We start from the raw sequence: 19,048 nt of genomic DNA, 5'->3' as shown, positions 1-19,048 counted from the left end.
CTAAAGTTGGTGAATCATATATTTTTGCAGAGTTTTGCTTGTTTGCAACAAATGATGTTGTAGGTTAATAAGTCTGGGCCAAAGATTGGAACAAAAGGAGAAAGCTATTCCTAATAATCAGTTTGCGATAGATTTCATCCATTCTACATAGAGTCATACAGCACAGAAGCAGGCCCTTCAGCCCAACTTGTACATACTGACAAAGATGCCCCAACTAAGCTACTCCCATTTGCTCGCATTCGTCCCATATCTCTAAATCTTTGCCAAACATTAAAAAACACGTTGATCTAGTGAGATAGAATAGAGTAGTGAATACATTATTGGGCTTGTAAATCAGCAGTCTTGAGCCCAGGAATAGATTTAAGAAAGTAGAGTTTAGTGCACGGGACGAGATGCACCATTGTGTCAGTTGCCTATCCTACATTGCTTAATTGTCTCACTCTCCTGTTGACTTCCTTAACAATTTTCTGCCATGTCTGTTATGTTTATATATATATTACAGGCTGTCCTTGAACACCGCATCTATGGACACCTGTACATATAAACAAGGTCTCATAATATTATATTCAAATGTCTGATGTACGTACAAATGTTCATTCCTATAGATGGCTGAACTGATTTTTTTCTCTCTCCACTTTTGTTAATTATTCTTTGTTATTATTCTTATGTGCCTTTGATGCACTCATTGCAATACTGTGGATGTATGGTTACCACATCAGGTGATTTTTGCAGTTTTCCAATTAATCTGCACACATAATACCAGCTGTCTCTTGAGAGGTTACTGAGAGAATGCTGCTCTGGCAAATACCACCTTTTGGTTAATACTTTAAATCAAGGCCTTCTTCTAGGAGTATAGGATATTCCACTATTCTGAAGAATATCACAACTACTTTGACCATTAGATAAAAGATTATTTTGTCATTATTACACTAATATTTTGCAGCAATATTAACAATAAAACAATTTTTTTTTTTTTTTTAAATATTTTTATTAGAAGCAAACATATTATGGTAAAGTATAGTTACATATTATAGTAAAAATTACTTTTCATATACATCAATCATATATTATTAAAATTTTCATTTGTCGATTAATTCTGCTTTTAATGTTTTTTTTTATATAGATAGAAAGAGAAAAAGAGAGAAAGAAAGAGTTACATATCAAAAAAGAGAAAAGGTGGCATGAATTACTTATAATACGTCATTGGAGATAGGTTTGTAGATTATAAAGTATAACTTTTCATCTAATCCTGGGTTCAAGCTTCAGTTGGGTTTTCGTGCAGGGCCAATCTATCCCTTCAAATAATTAATAAATGGAGCCCATATTTTAACAAAAAGCTCTTGTTTGTCCATTAAGACGTTTAATTCTTTCTAGATGTAGGGTCTCCGACCTTTCCACAATCCACATTTTAATTGTGGGGGTTATAGGGCCTTTCCAAAATTTTAATATTAATTTTTTCCCAGTTATTATACTGTAATCGAGGAAGTTTCTTTGGCTTGTTGTGAGTGTTAAACTTAGTTCTGATATTCCAAGTATTATTAATTTTGAGTCTGGATCCAATTTAGTATTAACAACTTCAGAAATTATTCCAAAAATATCAGTCCAGAAATTTTTAATTTTTGTACAATTTGCAAAAGTATGTGTTAAATTGGCCTCTAGATGCAGTCATTTATCACAAATAGGAGAAATATGTGGGAAGATTCTATTTAGTTTTATTTTGGAGTAATGTAATCTGTGTAAGACTTTAAATTGTATTAAAGCATGTCTGGCATTTAACGAGCATTGATGTATATGTTGTAGACTTTCGTCCCAAATATCTTTAGTTATAGGTTGACCTAATTCATTTTCCCATGTGCATCTATATAATTCCATCGGTGGTACCTCGTTGTTTAAGACGGTTATAAATATAAGCTATTAGTTTTTCAGTTTTAGGATGCTTATTCAAACATTCATCAAGAATTTCTGGTTCAATGAAAGAAAAATGTCTTTCCTATAAAGATGTCCAATCTTTTTAATTCCGTAATTTAATTCCGTAATTCCATTTCTTTCCAAGCACTTCTAAAATATTTTTGTGTACAGACTTGTCATTTTGACTTCTGAGCAACAGTGACCATATGATGAAGTAAAACAGTTTCAGCATGGTGGATCCTGGAGAATGTCTGGTTCAAGATCATTATTGGAATTTCATCTCTGGATTAGATGGTGGATATGCCTCCCACATCAGGCAGTATCTCAATATTTAGTTATGTCATAGAAGCCGGCATTTTGGTCCATCGAATCTGTGCCAACTCTCACAGCAAACCCATTCATCCCATTCCCTCATTTAGTTCACCTTTTCTCTCATCCTTGCCCATCATCTCCCCTCCCCACCCCTCCCATCGACTCTCTTATCATCCACCTGAACTACTGGTAATTTACAGTGGGTTATTAATCCACGAAGCATCATGCCTTTGGGATGTGGGATGGTGCGGAACACCTGGGGAAACCCACCTGGAGAATGTGAAACTCCACAGTGAAACACAGGAGGTTGGGATCAAATCCAACTCACTGAAGCAGTGGGGAACAGCAGCACTACGTACTACACTCCTGTGCTGTCTAATGTGATTTCAACAGATGTTCACTTTAGATATTGCAAATGCCAATTTCTTTAGACGGGAGATTTGCTTTGCAATTCAATTATTTTTAATCTTTTCTCTCTGAGCGGGGTTTGAATGTAATACTTATTGAAGTATTGCTTTAAACTAACTTGAATTAATGAAGTTTTGAAATCCATCTTGCAATGAAATGCAACACTGTTGAAGGGAAACAGATGTTAATGAGCTTTCTTGGAGGCACAATCAATGAACAGGCATTGAATATATAACCCATAATGATTGGACACAGTGTGTGGAGGATTTGTTGTTTCAGATAATTCGACGGTGGTTTGTTTCAACCAAATTATTTGACGTGCAGCAACAAAGAGGCAATGGTAGCTGGCTACTTGGCAGGTTCACTAACCAGTTCCTTGATAAGAATGGCTATTTATTCAGTTCCCTTTGCATCCTGTTAGGAAACAAAAGAACGTGAAGCAAATTCAGGGTCTGTTTCACCAGAGGTTTAAATTAGGTAAAGATGAGGCAAAGAACTCACATCATAAAGAAGACAGCAAAAGAAAATATTTTTATTTTGCTCAGCAAAGACTGAGTCAACTAACATATGCCAATCCCAGCTTTCTTACAGCTTTGTCCAATTATTATAGTTCCTCTTGTCAACTCTTTTTGTGCAACTTTGCTAATTTTCCCTTTCCTGTATATATCCACATTGTCAAATCCATACAGAGATTGATGGATCTTTGGAATTCTTTACATAAGAGAGGTTCATGTTCAAGGCGATGCTGGGCAGACTTTTGTATATTCACTGAATCAAGGGATATAGGGTTAGTGGTGCTGAGGTAAAACATCAGCCATGGTTTTATTGAATTGTAAAGCAAGCATACGATGCCAACCGCCTTCTCCTTTTTCTTATTTTCTTAACAGCCATATTTTTATTACTTTATTATTTCATTGAGAGGGATGCTTACTGAAGATGAGATATGTAACTAAATGGGCATTCTTTTATTGCTTGTGGAATAACACAACCCAGTTATTTGTACCTGGACTCTGGGATAACACCTTGGTCTTTCTGGATATTGGATTATAGGTGAGTGATATTGACAGTGTTACAGAAGAGACTAGTGAGCCTATCTAAAGGCAGTTCCAAAGCTGAACCGAAACTTGTTACAATTCATGTATCCTACCATCATTCCATGATGTAATACAATGTAAAATGTCCAGGAGTTTGCTGGAGGTACTTCCCCTTTGATTCTCCCTGCCAGCCAGGAGGAAACCTCATGGGTCTGTCCCACTTAGGTGACTCTTTAGGCGACTGCCAGAGACTAGTTTTAATGTAATTCACCTGGCGACAACCTACTACAGCACCTACGACAATCTACGACAGCAAAAATTGTCACCACTGTCGCCGAAAAATGTTCAACATGTTAAAAACGTAGCGGCAGTAGCCTGTAGTCGCCTAAAAAATTGCCTAAGTGGGACAGGCCCAGCCAAGCATGGATTTTAGTTTGGTACGGATGTCAATAATTTATGTGATTTTCACAGAGTTCCCACTCTTTTTTTCCTGATGGTTAATCCCAGTCACTCAAATATGTTGTTGATGGTTTAGGCATGAACATCTGAATCAGCACTCTCTCACAGAATATCGGAGTTTCAACTTGTTAGACCACCATGTCACTACTTCCTGCTTTCTTTGTTAATATAGTTTATGGTTCAATTAAGTGTTATAAACAATAAACTGTCAAAGCCGCTTTAAACCCCATTCATCACACACATTACAACTGCAGCATCTCATGTTGCAGGGAAATCTTGCCCAATAACCACCCAGAGACCTCTAATATCACTTTCGTGAAGGTTAAATGAGATTGGTGCCTCCCAAGGAAAATGCTCCATAAATGTCTAGGTTTTATAGGCATCTTAAGTCTGTACTGGTCTCCGTTGATTTACTTTGGCTTATATACATTAGGCACCCCTTGGGAAACATTGTCAGTGCACACATATCTTCCTGCGATCAGAAACTGCACTGTAATTACAGCAAATAAGATCCATAGCAACTAATGAGCTCAGACACATTGCGTGCTTTCTTGTTGTTGAAAACTTGAAGCTTGTTTTAACTTAAGCACATCCTTGATTAGTGTTCTGTTCGCTTAAGGATGAAGACATTTATGGATTCAATCATTTTAAGTTACTTCAATGAGCATTCTGCAAGCTGTCTAATAGAACGGAATTAATGCTTGGAATGACTCCAAAATTGTGCATTGTCTCGAGGGAGGGATTAAATATTTATGATGAGTGTTTGCAGTGAAATTCATGTGGAGGTTCCTGCAGCTTCAATATTCCGTTTAATTTATTTCTTTGTTCTTCTTGCCTTGCACTACACATGATTCTGTAGGTTTTTACTTGGCTGGTGGGGACAAAATGACATTTAGTAAACCAAGGGCCTAAAAACATAATTGTATTTGCCAGTGGGAAATGTTACAGGAACGATGTTGAAATACAATGTGCATGCTGAGAAGGAAGCGCCAGACTTGGTCACAAATATAATATGAGCCAACAAATCATTGGCTGAATCTATCAGACAACAGGCCGTGGAGAACATAGTTTTGCTTTGGTGCAGTTGGGCGATTGCACCAAAGAAAAGCTATGCACTCCACTGAGTCTTAACATGTTCAGTTCTATCAGCTTGGAAGTCTTAGGATTCAATAAAAATAGTGCACATACTCCACTTCAGCTGACTCTTTGTTCTCATTTACTAGCTACCACAGTCATTAAACATTGATGAATGCAGATTGCTTTCATATTTTTTAAGAATTTATAGTTTTTGGTGTTTGCATAAAAAAGTAAGCATTTTTTAGGCTTTATGCTCTTGTGCAGGTAAAATGGCTTTGTGCATGATGGCTAAAGGAGATTTATTATTCAAGCCCCACCTGTAAATTATGTTATTGTTATTCAGCAAATGTGCATTCAAGAAAACACAAGGCAATCTATTTTCTTTAAGGTTATTGTTCCCAACAATTCTGGGTATCCATTTTATTCCACCTAATGATGTGGTTCCAATCTATTAGTTTAAAAAGAGCTGGTGAGGTTTGTGAACTGATGAAGCTACAGCTCAGTTAACAGTGATACTTTGAGGGAATCAAGACAGTTGTAGACACTTCAGTGGGCTGTGATTGTTTTTGGTTTGATTAGCTTAAACCAAAAATACATTTTATGAAAGTGTGCATCAATGAAAATGCAAATAATTTGAATATTTCTCAGATTTAAAGTCATATAACAAAATAAAGGTTAAAATTGAACCAATTAAATAATTACATGTTTATATCATTTCATAATGATAATCATACTTCATTAGCAAGTATGTTAACATACGAGGAATTTGATTTGCCAGTCATACCAATAAAAAACACCAAAACACACAAAATACATTTTAACAAAACATCCACCACAGTGACTCCTCCTCATTCCTCACTGTGATGGAAGGTGAAAAAAAAAGTTCAATCTTGTCCCTTCTTCATTCTCCTGCGGTCGGGGGCCTCGTTCCTTCCGTTGTCGGGACGATCTTGGCTCCCGCAGCCGGCGGTCGGGTCCTCCGTATCGGGGCGATCAAGTTCCTGCATCAGGGGGATCTCATCTCCCCCGCGCAGGGCGATCAGACCCCGGGTCGGGGCTAGTCGAACCTCCTGCGACTTTGGAGCTTCCCGACATCGGTCTCTACCCGAGACTGCGAGCTCCTCGATGGTGAAATCCCAGGCAAGGGATCGCAGGCTCCGATGGTAAGTCCATGGCCCCGACGTGGGGCTCAAAGTCAGTCTCGAGCAAGGCCTCAAAAACCTGGTCAAAAAATTGGAATGGAAAATTGGAATTGTCACGTGAAGAGAGCTGGAAGGAGATTTGGGTTGTTGTGGCTTAAGGACGATAAGCAGAATTCTATGTCCAGTGATGTTGGATATTTTAAACTTTAGATTATTTCTACAAATGTGAGATTAACATAATTTGACCCCAAAACTCTGCTTTTCGTTTTTACAAATATTTTACTTTACTCACAACTGGGACCTTAATTTATGATATACATACATAATCATCCATCACTCCAGTCAGCCACCCTTGCTTGTCTATCTTGCTTGACTCTCTCTCTCTTTTGTACTCTCATGCTCTCTCTCTCCCTCCCTCTCCCCCCTCCCCCCCCCCCCTCTCTCTCCCCCCCCCCCCCCCCCCCCCCCCCTCTCCCCCCCCCCCCCCCCCTCCCCCCCCTCTCCCTCCCCCCCCCCCTCCCCCTCCCCCTCCCCCCCCCCCTCTCCCCCCTCCCCCCTCTCCCCCCTCTCTCTCCCCTCTCTCTCTTCCCTTCTCCCCCTCCCCCTCCTCCGTTACCCCTCCCCCACCTCCCAACCCCTTTCTCTTCCTCACATATGGTATAATGGTGCAGATGGTAGAGCTGCTGCCTCAAGCTCCTGCGACTAAGATTCAACCCTGACCTCGCGTGCCGTCTGTATAGTGTTTGCACATTCTCGCTTGACTGTGTAATTTTCCCCCGAGTACTCTGGTTTCCAGCCAGATCCCAAAGGTGTGTGAATTGGCACTAATAGTCTACAGTAAATTGTCCTACTGTATAATTGAGTAGTAAAATCAGGAGAGGAATTGATGAGAATACAGGGAAAATACAATGGAATTATTGTAGGGTAGTGCAATCTCTCCCTCTCTTGGATATTGTCTCCCCCTTCTCTCTTTTCCCTGCTTTTTCTCATTCACTTTATTTCACACAAGCACATTCTTTGCACTCTCCTATGCGCTTTCTCCCTTTCTCTCATATATGCCACCTGTTTCTCTCTCAGACACCCCTCTTGTGCTAGTCAGTTATTAAAGATGGGATAGCAGCACATTTGGAAAGTGGTGAATTCATTGGACAAAGTCAGCATGGATTTATGAAAGGTAAATCATGTCTGACGAATCTTATAAAAATTTTCGAGGATGTAACTAGTAAAGTGGATAAGGGAGAACCAGTGGATGTGTTATATCTGGACTTTCAGAGGCTTTCGACAAGGTCCCACATAAGAGATTAGTATGCAAACTTAAAGCACATGGTATTGGGGGTTCATTATTGATGTGGATAGAGAACTGGTTGGCAGACAGGAAGCAAAGAGTAGGAGTAAACGGGTCCTTTTCAGAATGGCAGGCAGTGACCAGTGAGGTACCGCAAGGCTCAGAGCTGGGACCCCAGCTATTTACAATATATATTAATGATTTGGACGAGGGAATTAAATGCAACATCTCCAAGTTTGCAGATGACACTAAGCTGGGGGGCAGTGTTAGCTGTGAGGAGGATGCTAGGAGGCTGCAAGGTGACCTGGATAGGCTGGGTGAGTGGGCACATGCATGGCAGATGCAGTATAATGTGGATAAATGTGAGGATATCCACTTTGGTGGCAAAAACAGGAAAGCAGACTATTATCTAAATGGTGGCCGATTAGGAAAAGGGGAGATGCAACGAGACCTGGGTGTCATGGTACACCAGTTGTGGAAAGTAGGCATGCAGGTGCAGCAGGCAGTGAAGAAAGCGAATGGTATGTTCGCATTCATAGCAAAAGGATTTGAGTATAGGAGCAGGGAGGTTCTACTGCAGTTGTACAGGCTGTTGATGAGACCACACCTGGAGTATTGCGTACAGTTTTGGTCTCCAAATCTGAGGAAGGACATTATTGCCATAGAGGGAGTGCAGAGAAGGTTCATCAGACTGATTCCTGGGATGTCAGGACTTTCATATAAAGAAAGACTGGATAGACTCGGCTTGTACTCGCTAGAATTTAGGAGATTGAGGGGGGATCTTATAGAAACTTACAAAATTCTTAAGGGGTTGGACAGGCTAGATGCAGGAAGATTGTTCCCGATGTTGGGGAAGTCCAGGACAAGGGGACACAGCTTAAGGATAGAGGGGAAATCCTTTAGGACCGAGATGAGGAAAACTTTTTTCACACAGAGAGTAGTGAATCTCTGGAATTCTCTCACGCAGAAGGTAGTTGAGGCCAGTTCATTAGCTATATTTAAGAGGGAGTTAGATGTGGCCCTTGGGGCCTAGGGGGGTCAGGGGGTATGGAGAGAAGGCAGGTACGGGATACTGAGTTGGATGACCAGCCATGATCATATTGAATGGCGGTGCAGGCTCGAAGGGCTGAATGGCCTACTCCTGCACCTATTTTCTATGTTTCTATGTTTCTCCCAAACTGGAGACTGCAAATACCCTGTGGGAAGAGGTAAAAATGTTGTAGTCAACAATTCAGATTGGAAAAAGTGACAACAAAGCAGTGGGCGTTAAAACTGGGGTGTTGTTAAGGCAGGAACAAGTGTAGGTCAGCAAGCACATTGGGGGGTGGGGTGAAGGATGGATTATATGTTATAAACAGTGCTCAAGTAAATAAAAATACAGTATAACCTTCTCACCTGCCCTCCTGCATCACCTGACCCTTAATATCTAAATCTAGATTTCCAGATTAAAATGTGGCTCGGCAACTCAGATATTCTTCAGCCTTCATGTCATATTTCATGGATGGATGTAAATGCCTTGGTGGCTATTGTGGACTTGTGAAGGAAAGGCTAAGATGCAAGTCTTTTAGTGAATAAGGAATTAGTGTGTTTATTGGTATTAGATGAGCTAGATGAGATGATCGCTGGCAGTATCTAAAGAGACACTACCTATGTAATTTCTTCCATGCATCTTCTCCACGCTAGTTCTTCTCCTCCTACTCCACAGCTACTCACTTTGCAGCTGTTGGCGATGTATGAACTTCCTCATGGTGAGCTTGCATAGCATATGCAAAGTATCATGAGACTGAGACATGCAGTGTCCCCCTGCATAACCCCCGCAGTCAAATGATTACATTAATGTACATTAATGGTCTGAATTTCATGTTCCCTGCGTTTTCCACATTGGTTCTATAATCCCATTTCTACCGGTGTATAGGTACTCGTTGAAATTGCACTTGTGTGCTTGCGTCACATACCAATGACATATCATAGGCAATTTGGCCTTATTGCGCAGTAGCCACTGTTGGGTTAATTGAGCAAAAAACTATGGAGGAATTCAGCAGGTCAGGCAGCATCTGTGGAGAGAAAAGGGCAGATGACATCTCAGGTCGAGACCCTTCCCCGAGGCACGATGAAGTTACTGCTAAGCTATTTGACACTGACCTGCAAAATATGGTGTTCATAGTCATAGACCAACTGGACAGTGAGGGGACAATTATCCAGCTAAGTTCACATCCTGTCCCTAAGTTCATATGCCACTGCAGCAAATTGGTATGAATGTAGTTGGTGACATTTGCTACATTGTTGCAATCTTGGCACACTCAGTCCGGCCAGGCTGACAGCACTAGAAATATTGCTATCCCTTTTTTGTTTAACCCTGGCAGCATGGAGGGAGGGTTTTAGTCACAGTTCACGGCATTTTGAATAAGATGAACTGAGCAGCCCCAGCACAGTTGTGGGCTCTGGGAGAGTACCAGAATCTTGCGTTGAGGAAATGGGTGAGTGGTGTGCAATATTGCCTTGGGGAACGGGTTGCGTTGGGGGACCAGTCCTCTTTTGGGGGCTATGGGTTAGTGGTCCAATATTACCTTGGGGGACCAGGCCTTGCGTGTGACAGGGACCCAATGGGTCCCAGTTGGGCTGTACATAAATAAAACTCTGATCTTGTGCTCTTCCGGTTTGCGTGGTTTTTCTATTTCCGCAAAAACGGTACACGATAGCCCAACGAATGTTTGCCACCATTCCCCTGTGCTGCAAGTGCAACTTGTTTTGTTCTGATCGATGGTATATTTTAAAAGTTATTAAGGTTTAAATATCTTAAAAACCATGCATGCGCAGAATGGTCTCTTCTCCTGTCAGTCAGCACCACGATTGGTCTCCTCTCCTGGAAGTCAATGCCACGTCCGGGACAACGATGCCCCTTCCTGCATTACGGCCTCTCCCGCCTCACTCACAAACTTCTCCCTCCCCTCCTCACAGTAACTTGTCTATCATCTCAGTAGGGGGGAGCGGGGGGGGGGGGGGGGGGGGGTGGGGTTCAGTAGAGGCCCTGGTTCCATCTCGCTCTCCCTCACTTACCCCTCTCCACCGCCCACCCTCTGCGGCAATGGCGGTCCCGTCTGCCTATCCCCCCGGGTGAATGGCTGCGACCGTCCGTCTCCACTGCTGCCGCCGCTACGGTAACTTACCCTCGTGGCCCTCTCGGATGAGATCTTCTCCACCGGCTCGTCAAAAATCATGGTGCCCAACATGACGAACACCGACTCCATCCCCTCCCCCCGCGGCCCGGCACGGCGGCAGTTGCGAGCAGGTAGGCAGGGCGGGGACAGGTCGAGCTGCAGCAGCGACGGTCGGGCAGGACGGGGATGGGCCGAGTGGTGGCTGAGCCAAAGTGGGCAGAGGGAGGGAGGGAGAGTCGGGTTGCAGGGTGGCCGAGAAGTTTGCGTGGAATTTGACACACACACACACACACACACACACACACACACACACACACACACACACACACACACACACACACACACACACACACACACACACACACACACACACACACACACACACACACACACACACACACACACACACACACACACACACACACACACACACACACTCCTTGAAATCAAGTCCTTCAACAGTGACTTCATTGTCTCCTCTGGTTTTTGTATAGTTTTAGAGATACAGCGTGGAAACAGGCCCTTCGGCCCACTGAGTCTGCACCAACCAGCGATCCCTGCACACTGGGGACAATTTACACTTATGCCAAGTATACAAACCCAAGCCAATTAACCAACAGACCTGTGCATGTTTGGAGTGTGGGAGGAAACCAAAGATCTCGGAGAAAACCCACGAGGTCAGGGGCACAACATACAAACTCCATACAGTCAGTACCCATAATCAGGATCAAACCCAGGTCTCCGGCGCTGCAAGGCAGCAACTCTCCTGCTGCGCCACTGTGCAGCTTGTAATCTTTAACAAACTTGAACTCTGGAAAGCCCTGTGGAGTCACAGCAAGAGTCAGAAGAAATCAGCAAATCACCTGCAATTAGTTGACATTCCCATTAAACATCATTGCTAGGGAAAGGTCTTTCTTGCTGCTGAAATGTGTCCTCTGGTTTGGCATCCGTGCCCAAACAGACGTAATAGAAATTAATTTTGCAGTTAATGAAGCTAATGGGTTTTTTTTAATGAGGAAGAACTGGATTATACCGTGCCAAGTTTCTACCCACTCTTTCTCTGATCATGGCTCTCTGAGGAAGCATGTTGATTAGTGTGCTATAGCATCACCTCTTCTGCAATGCAGTGGTTTGTGCTGTGTGAATGTGTATGTGTGTGTATATATATTATGTATATTATATATATAATACCATTTTAATGGATTAATACTGTGAAACAAATTACGTCATTCTTTGTGTAGTACCATAGAGCAACTGCTCACAATATGGAATAAATGTCACAAAGTTTAGAAACTGCAGTTTGTATGTTGGACAGAACACTCAATATATGCCCATTATATTTGTTGTTCGATATCCTCAGTAATTTGTTTACACATTACGTGCTTCTTGAATGGCAGCCACATTTTGCTAAGTTTGACGGACTTTGTGTGCAATCAATCCATCTCACTTAACAACTGTTAATGCTGCTAGTGTTGTAGATCAGTTGGACAGGCTATTTGTCCAACTAAGCAAATGTGTTGTTTAGATGATAAGATGATTGTTAGAAATGTTATGGTGCAGTGTAAAGCTTTCATGTCTGATATGATTTCATAATGGAAAAACCAACTCTAAAAGAAACTGGCAGCTCCAGAGTACCCATTGGTAAATTGTATTCTGATGCATCATTGTATTCTGATATTTCATGTTTTTTTGCTGTGGTTGTGTATTAGCACCACTGATCATGCAAGAGAAGCATCAGTGTGTAATGCAATTTCATGTTTTTTACTGAATCTTTATAACATGCATGACTTGAAGATGCTGAGAATCTGTTTCGGGGGAGATGGGCATGCAACAAGAACAGGCTGTATAACCATGGTAAAAGAGAAGCTGGGAATTGGACTGTGGCACTCCCTCTTAATCATTGGAAAGGATTGTTTATAAGCTGTGAAGGTCTCCTGACGATGCCCTGATCCTAATGGCCACCGTTGTTTTGTGACAGCATAAACCTCTGGGTAAAGTCTGGGTAGACCACCAGTGTGTTGATATTCCATCTGTCCCTGATGTTGCAAAACATAGCTCCAGCCTCATTGCTTTTGAACATTCCATTTAGTTGGACCACGTGGCATTATTTAATTCTGCAGAAAAATACTTTGCCCAAGCTGATCATGCAGTTGACTGCACAGAATGCCCTTTAGGCTTTGTGAGAAACGGAGATAGCAGATCCCGTTAGATGGCCCTCTTAGTAGTCAAACACAATTTCAATCCCATCGCATGATGACCTTGAGATGGCTGCAGTATGGATGAAACTGTCAATCTCATAATTGTGTTCTGTTCCTTTGTAACAAAGGTTTGGACATTTCCCTGTCCAGGTTCATCTTGAACAGTTATTTAAAACAAGTCTCAGTGCTCTATGGAATGAACATTGAGGCATACAATGACTGCTGCTGAAAGATTATCAATTCAACTTTGCCTGAAATGTGTTGGTCTTCCAGGACAAGGAGGTGGCAGCAAGCAAATGCTGCAGACTGGCACATTGCAATGTGCAGGGGTACGTACTAAGGGAAAGACTGAAGGTTTTGCAGTGTGGGTAAATAACGATCATCCTGATCTGGTTGCAAAGGAACTGGGTCCGGTATAATAACATCAGCTTTTTACTGAAGGAATGTTGAAGAATGAAACATCATTGACCCATTGACATGGTAAATATTAGAATCAAATATATGTTTGCTACAGGATCAATGCAATATCCCAAATTGTATAGCAATTTTTTAATGAATGAAATATATTTTTGGGAAAGAAATATTGCACCATGCATTCATGTTGAAATATCCGGCTTGAATATCGGAGCAGACCTTAACAAGATGGCAACAGGCTGCCCAGTAATCTGGTCTTATATGAACCTCTAATGATGCAAAACCTGGAAGTTTAACAGATGGTTCTCATGTCTTCAATGTTGTAGGTAAGGTCTTCTTGCTTTGGGAGCAAAATTGAGATTGGAATGGGCAGGTGGAAGATTTACAAGACAATCCTCAGTCTAGGCAATTGCCACAGATGATGACCACTGTCCTTTTGAAATGAAAGGTGTCTATTCCCATCTCCTATATGAAGCAAAAGCAGCATCCAAATTCACCTTAGTCATTGAAGCAGATTCTCTTGGGGACCAAAGACATGTTTATATGCTGCACCTTCCAATCAATCAATTCAAAACACATGAAGAGCTTCTTCCATATGAAAGATGGCATCATAACGTTTGTACGTTTTAGGGCATTGTGCTGATAATGTGCAGTTGGTGCATGTATTGCACAGGCCAGGAGTTCACACCAATGATGATAGTGCATTGCTTGTAGTATGCAAAATAAATATGTTCCCAAAAGTTTTCTTGCAAAACTGAATGTGGTCCTCCTTATAATAGCATGTGTGGCCAAGCCCAACAAATATGAAGAAGGTTACTACTTTTTGAAATAAAATCTTCAATTTTTGAAAAATTCAGATAAATAATGTTGAGAACTGCTGGAAAGTTTGACACATTCCTTATGTCATTTTCTAAGCAGCAGATGAGAATGTCTCCCTCTTTTCTACTCACAGGTCGGTCCTGATCACCTTGACAAGTGTCGTTGTGGTTGTCATCACCACTGATTGGATCAGCTGGGACAAGTTGAATCGGGGATTTTTGCCAAGTGATGAGGTCTGCCGAGCATTTTTGGCCTCGTTTATCCTTGTTTTTGACCTCCTTATTGTCATGCAGGTACTCACAAATCTTTCAACTCTCTGAAACCTACAATTTGTTTTCTACAGTTGCATTATGCATGATTCAGTTACCAAGCAAAGCAAAAGCCTTAAAATTAGACCTTTAAATTGAACTACATTATTATATTGTAATGACCAGGTATCCATCAATATAAATGATTACTTATTCTAGACAGAGTTCTATTATCCCATTTCTACCAGTGTATAAAGGACTAGGCATTTGTCCACGTATTTGATTGCTCGTGTATGAACAGGGCACAGTTGCCTAATGAAGGGTCAGAGAGATGTATTTTCTTAGTATTCTTCTATTTTTCCAAGAATTTTAATGCATTTGCTTCGATTTAAAAGGAGTTTTGTTGCTCATTACTGCCATCAGTAATAAGCATACAAAGTAAATAATTAAACCTTGCCAACAATGACTGGCTAGGTGACACCCACCATCACTTGTTCCCGTGAAATAAAAAATCTTTCCTTCTAAAATACTTCAGAGGTGGATGTTACAAGAATAAACCACCACCAATGTCAACATTGCAACTAACTGACATTCAGAAAATTGATTAGATCCTAAAAGCTTCAGTTTACAGAGCTAACCTTAAATTTGCAGTATTCTTTGCCTTAAAATCCTGTAAAATGTTGTTGCAAATATTGAAAAATATGACGATATTCCTTCCACTGTAGTTTGTTTTAGAGTTAGGGGTAAGGCTTTCTTCTCACTTGCCTTTGAGCCAGATTTCAGTTTGAATTTATTTTAATTATTTCGCCACGTACTGTCAGTAAATGATGAACTTCATCTCTAAACTATCTATGTTTTGCGTTTAACTGGAGATATTACATGATATTTAGATTATAAAGGTTTGAATATTATCTGGAGTCATGATGTTCCATTTTGCAAGATATTGTAAGGCGCCTGCATATGTTCTACTTTTCACAGTGCAGCTGGAGACATGTCATCATGGTTATCTCAATAGAATTAAGAGCCATACAGCGCAGAAACCGACCCTTCGGCCCAACTTGCCCATGCCAACCAGGATGCTCCATTTATGCTAGTCTCACCTGCCTGCATTTGGCCCATATCCAGTAGAGTAAATGTTACCTTTAAGCTTCAACTTGTAGAAACATAGAAACATAGAAAATAGGTGCAGGAGTAGGCCATTCGGCCCTTCGAGCCTGCACCGCCATTCAATATGATCATGGCTGATCATCCAACTCAGTATCCTGTACCTGCCTTCTCTCCATACCCCCTGATCCCTTTAGCCACAAGGGTCACATCTAACTCCCTCTTAAATATAGCCCAATGAACTGGTCTCAACTACTTTCTGTGGCAAAGAATTCCACAGATTCACCACTCTCTGTGTGAATTTTTTTTTCTCATCTCGGTCCTAAAAGACTTCCCCCTTATCCTTAAACTGTGACCCCTTGTTCTGGATTTCCCTAACATCGGGAACAATCTTCTTGCATCTAGTCTGTACAACCCCTTAAGAATTTTGTAAGTTTCTATAAGATCCCCCCTCAATCTTCTAAATTCCAGCGAGTACAAGCCGAGTCTATCCAGTCTTTCTTCATATGAAAGTCCTGCCATCCCAGGAATCAGTCTGGTGAACCTTCTCTGTACTCCCTCTATGGCAAGAATGTCTTTCCTCAGATTAGGAGACCAAAACTGTATGCAATACTCCAGGTGTGGTCTCACCAAGGCCCTGTACAACTGCAGTAGAACCTCCCTGCTCCTATACTCAAATCCTTTTGCTATGAATGCGAACATACCATTCACTTTCTTCACTGCCTGCTGCACCTGCATGCCTACTTTCAATGACTGGTGTACCATGACACCCAGGTCTTGTTGCATCTCCCCTTTTCCTAATCGGCCGCCATTCAGATAATAGTCTACTTTCCTGTTCTTGCCAGCAAAGTGGACAACCTCACATTTATCCACATTATACTGCATCTGCCATGCATTTGCCCACTCACCCAACCTATCCTAGTCACCTTGCAGCCTCCTAGCATCCTCCTCACAGCTAACACTGCCCCCCCCACCCAGCTTCGTGTCATCCGCAAACGTGGAGATGTTGCATTCAATTCCCTTGTCCAAATCATTAATATATATTGTAAATAGCTGGGGTCCCAGCACTGAGCCTTGCGGTACCCCACTAGTCATTGCCTGTCATTCTGAAAAGGACCCGTTTACTCCTGTAAGGAGTGAAGGGATAAAAATTCACATCCAGATTTCACCATACGTTTAGTAATCAACTTGTGGATATTTTTGGATTTGTTTACGGGCTGAATTTGCCAGTAATACAGTGTGTGTTGGCCATTCCAGGAGACAGTTAAGAGATATCGATGGATTGGAAGTCACAGATGGTCCAAATCAGATTAAAAAATGGCAGGTTTCTTTCCTTCTGAGACTGGGGAAATTGATAGGCTTTTTCCAATTGTCCAGCAGTATTATGATCAATAATACTTCTATAAACTTTCTTTTTCAAAGTTATTTTAATGGGTGAATTTAAATTCTTCAATGGCCATAGTCCGATTTCAACCTGTGTCCCGGTGATCAAATCCAGTCTAGTAATGTAAACAAAAAGCTGTCAAATCACTTTAATTTTTATAATGTATAGCAAGGGCTTACAAAGTATTAAAAATAAAGGCTTACATGTAATAAGTTCCTTTCATGTCCCCTTCAGAACATTCGAATTACTTTACAATCTATGAAGTTCTTTTGAAGTCCAGTGTTTGGAGGAATATAGTAACTGTGTTAGTGAATTTGTGTGTAGCAAGCTGGCAGAAACAGCGATGACTAAATAACCTTGCTGAAACATTCATTTCCAGTCAGTGCTGTCAAAAGTGCCTGAAGTTGTGGCACACCTTGTGCTCAGCCTTAAGATTCAGTTTCATGGACTCAGCGGAACTAGATTTCAAAAGTGGAATAACATTTAGATAAATAACTCACTTTTAATTCCAGCAGCTTCAAATTTAGGTAACTTTAGATAATATTATTTTTGGAGGGACTTTATCAGTAATGTCTGGTAATTTATGTAAATGATTCTCATTAACAGTCCTATGTCTACTACTTAAATTAACTTCTTAACTCTTACATAACTCAATTTAGTGATGACCCTCGCTTTATTCATTACTTGTACAAGGATGGGCCAGTGGTGCATGCAATAGAGCTGCTACCTTACAGCGCCAGAGACCCAGGTTCGATCCTGACTTTGGGTGCTGTCTATACGGAGTTTGTACTTTCTCCCCGTGACCATGTGGGTTTTCTCTGGGTGCTCCGGTTTCCTCCCACTTTCCAGAGACATGTAAGTTTGTAGGTTAATGGGCTTCAGTAAATTGTCCCCAGTGTCTTGGATAGTATTATTTTATGGGTGATCGTTGGTTGGCGTGGACTCCTTAAACTAAACTAAACTCCAATTCCTGTGCCCTTTTTGCTTCCACTTCTTGGGCTTTATTTGTATATGATCAAAGTTTTTAATGATTATTATTCTTCATGCTTTGCTTATTTCACGTATTTCACTTGTGTGTTTAAAAGATGGTAATGCAAGTGAATCTTCTCCCTTTGGTGTTCCTTTCATGAGAGGTTTACATAGGCAAAATCCACCTTTATTTTTCTTTAACATCCAGGACTGAACGACTCACCAATTGCCTGTCCTCACCTCGCTTTCTTAATGCCACATTCACATCAGATTCAGCTTGATCCCAATGTGCACAAACCACTTCATACCTGACTACCTACTTGGTGGCTGGCATGGGACAGGCGGGCTGAAGGGCCTGTTTCTTTGCAGTGTGACTCCATGAGGAAGAGGAAATGTTAAATAAAACAAAACACGTCAAACAGAAATGACTGTCATTTGGAAATTGAGTTATTTTCCCTCTGAGATGTGTGATAAATTAAATAATTTAGGTGCTGAACATTAAAGGAGAACAGGTAATATAGAACACATGATGTATGCAGAAATTTTATGTAGGTGGAAATAATCTAGCACGCTTGGGTGAGTTACCCGTTTCTGCGAAGCCAAGCATGTTAAAGAAAGGCTCCATATCCCGAGGAAACGATCATATTTTATCCATTTCTGACATGATCAGCAAGCCTTTTGCAGTTCTCTTCTGTCATATAACATAAACATTAATTTGATATGAAACTGACCTGGAGCTGACAAAGCAATAAAAGGAAAAAAGATTTAAGAGTTGGAAATGAACCAAGAGTCTGATAAGAAGACTCAAGTTATCAAATCAATTGAATATGTGTGAGAATGATATGGTATATAGTTGTCCCTGTGGTTCCTAGTAAGATCACGCTCAAAAGGATGCCAAAGACCTCAGAAAGTATCACTCAAAACATTTTGCGAGAAGCTTGGAAGTTAAAGATTGTTGTTATATTTTGGTAGGCAATCACTTAGCTTTGAGGAAGACTTGCTTCCAGTCCAGTGGAAGTTGCCTGTGCATGAATTATTTTAATGTGGGATGGATGTTTCACACCTGCTACTGCACAGACCTGATGGAACAAATCTCCGAACCTATGGCCCAGGTAATTAGAAACCCATA

The 19,048-nt window shown here is 41.2% G+C and overlaps 1 protein-coding gene across 4 annotated transcripts in view; it reads left to right on the top strand.

The window, feature by feature from the left end:
- The window catches only part of tmem117 (transmembrane protein 117), a 276,064-nt gene that overhangs the window by 214,714 nt on the left and 42,302 nt on the right, over nt 1–19,048 (top strand). For all 4 annotated transcript variants that reach the window (XM_033038139.1, XM_033038141.1, XM_033038140.1 and 1 more), the window contains exon 6: nt 14,348–14,507. In XM_033038139.1, the coding sequence (XP_032894030.1) occupies nt 14,348–14,507 (160 nt within the window). The remainder of the gene's footprint in view (nt 1–14,347; nt 14,508–19,048) is intronic.

This window comes from Amblyraja radiata, chromosome 19 (genome assembly GCF_010909765.2).
Source record: "Amblyraja radiata isolate CabotCenter1 chromosome 19, sAmbRad1.1.pri, whole genome shotgun sequence".
In the NCBI taxonomy this organism is placed as follows: Eukaryota; Metazoa; Chordata; class Chondrichthyes; order Rajiformes; family Rajidae; genus Amblyraja; species Amblyraja radiata.
The sequence above is the reverse complement of the archived record's forward strand: the minus strand, read 5'-3'. Positions and strand labels throughout refer to the sequence as shown.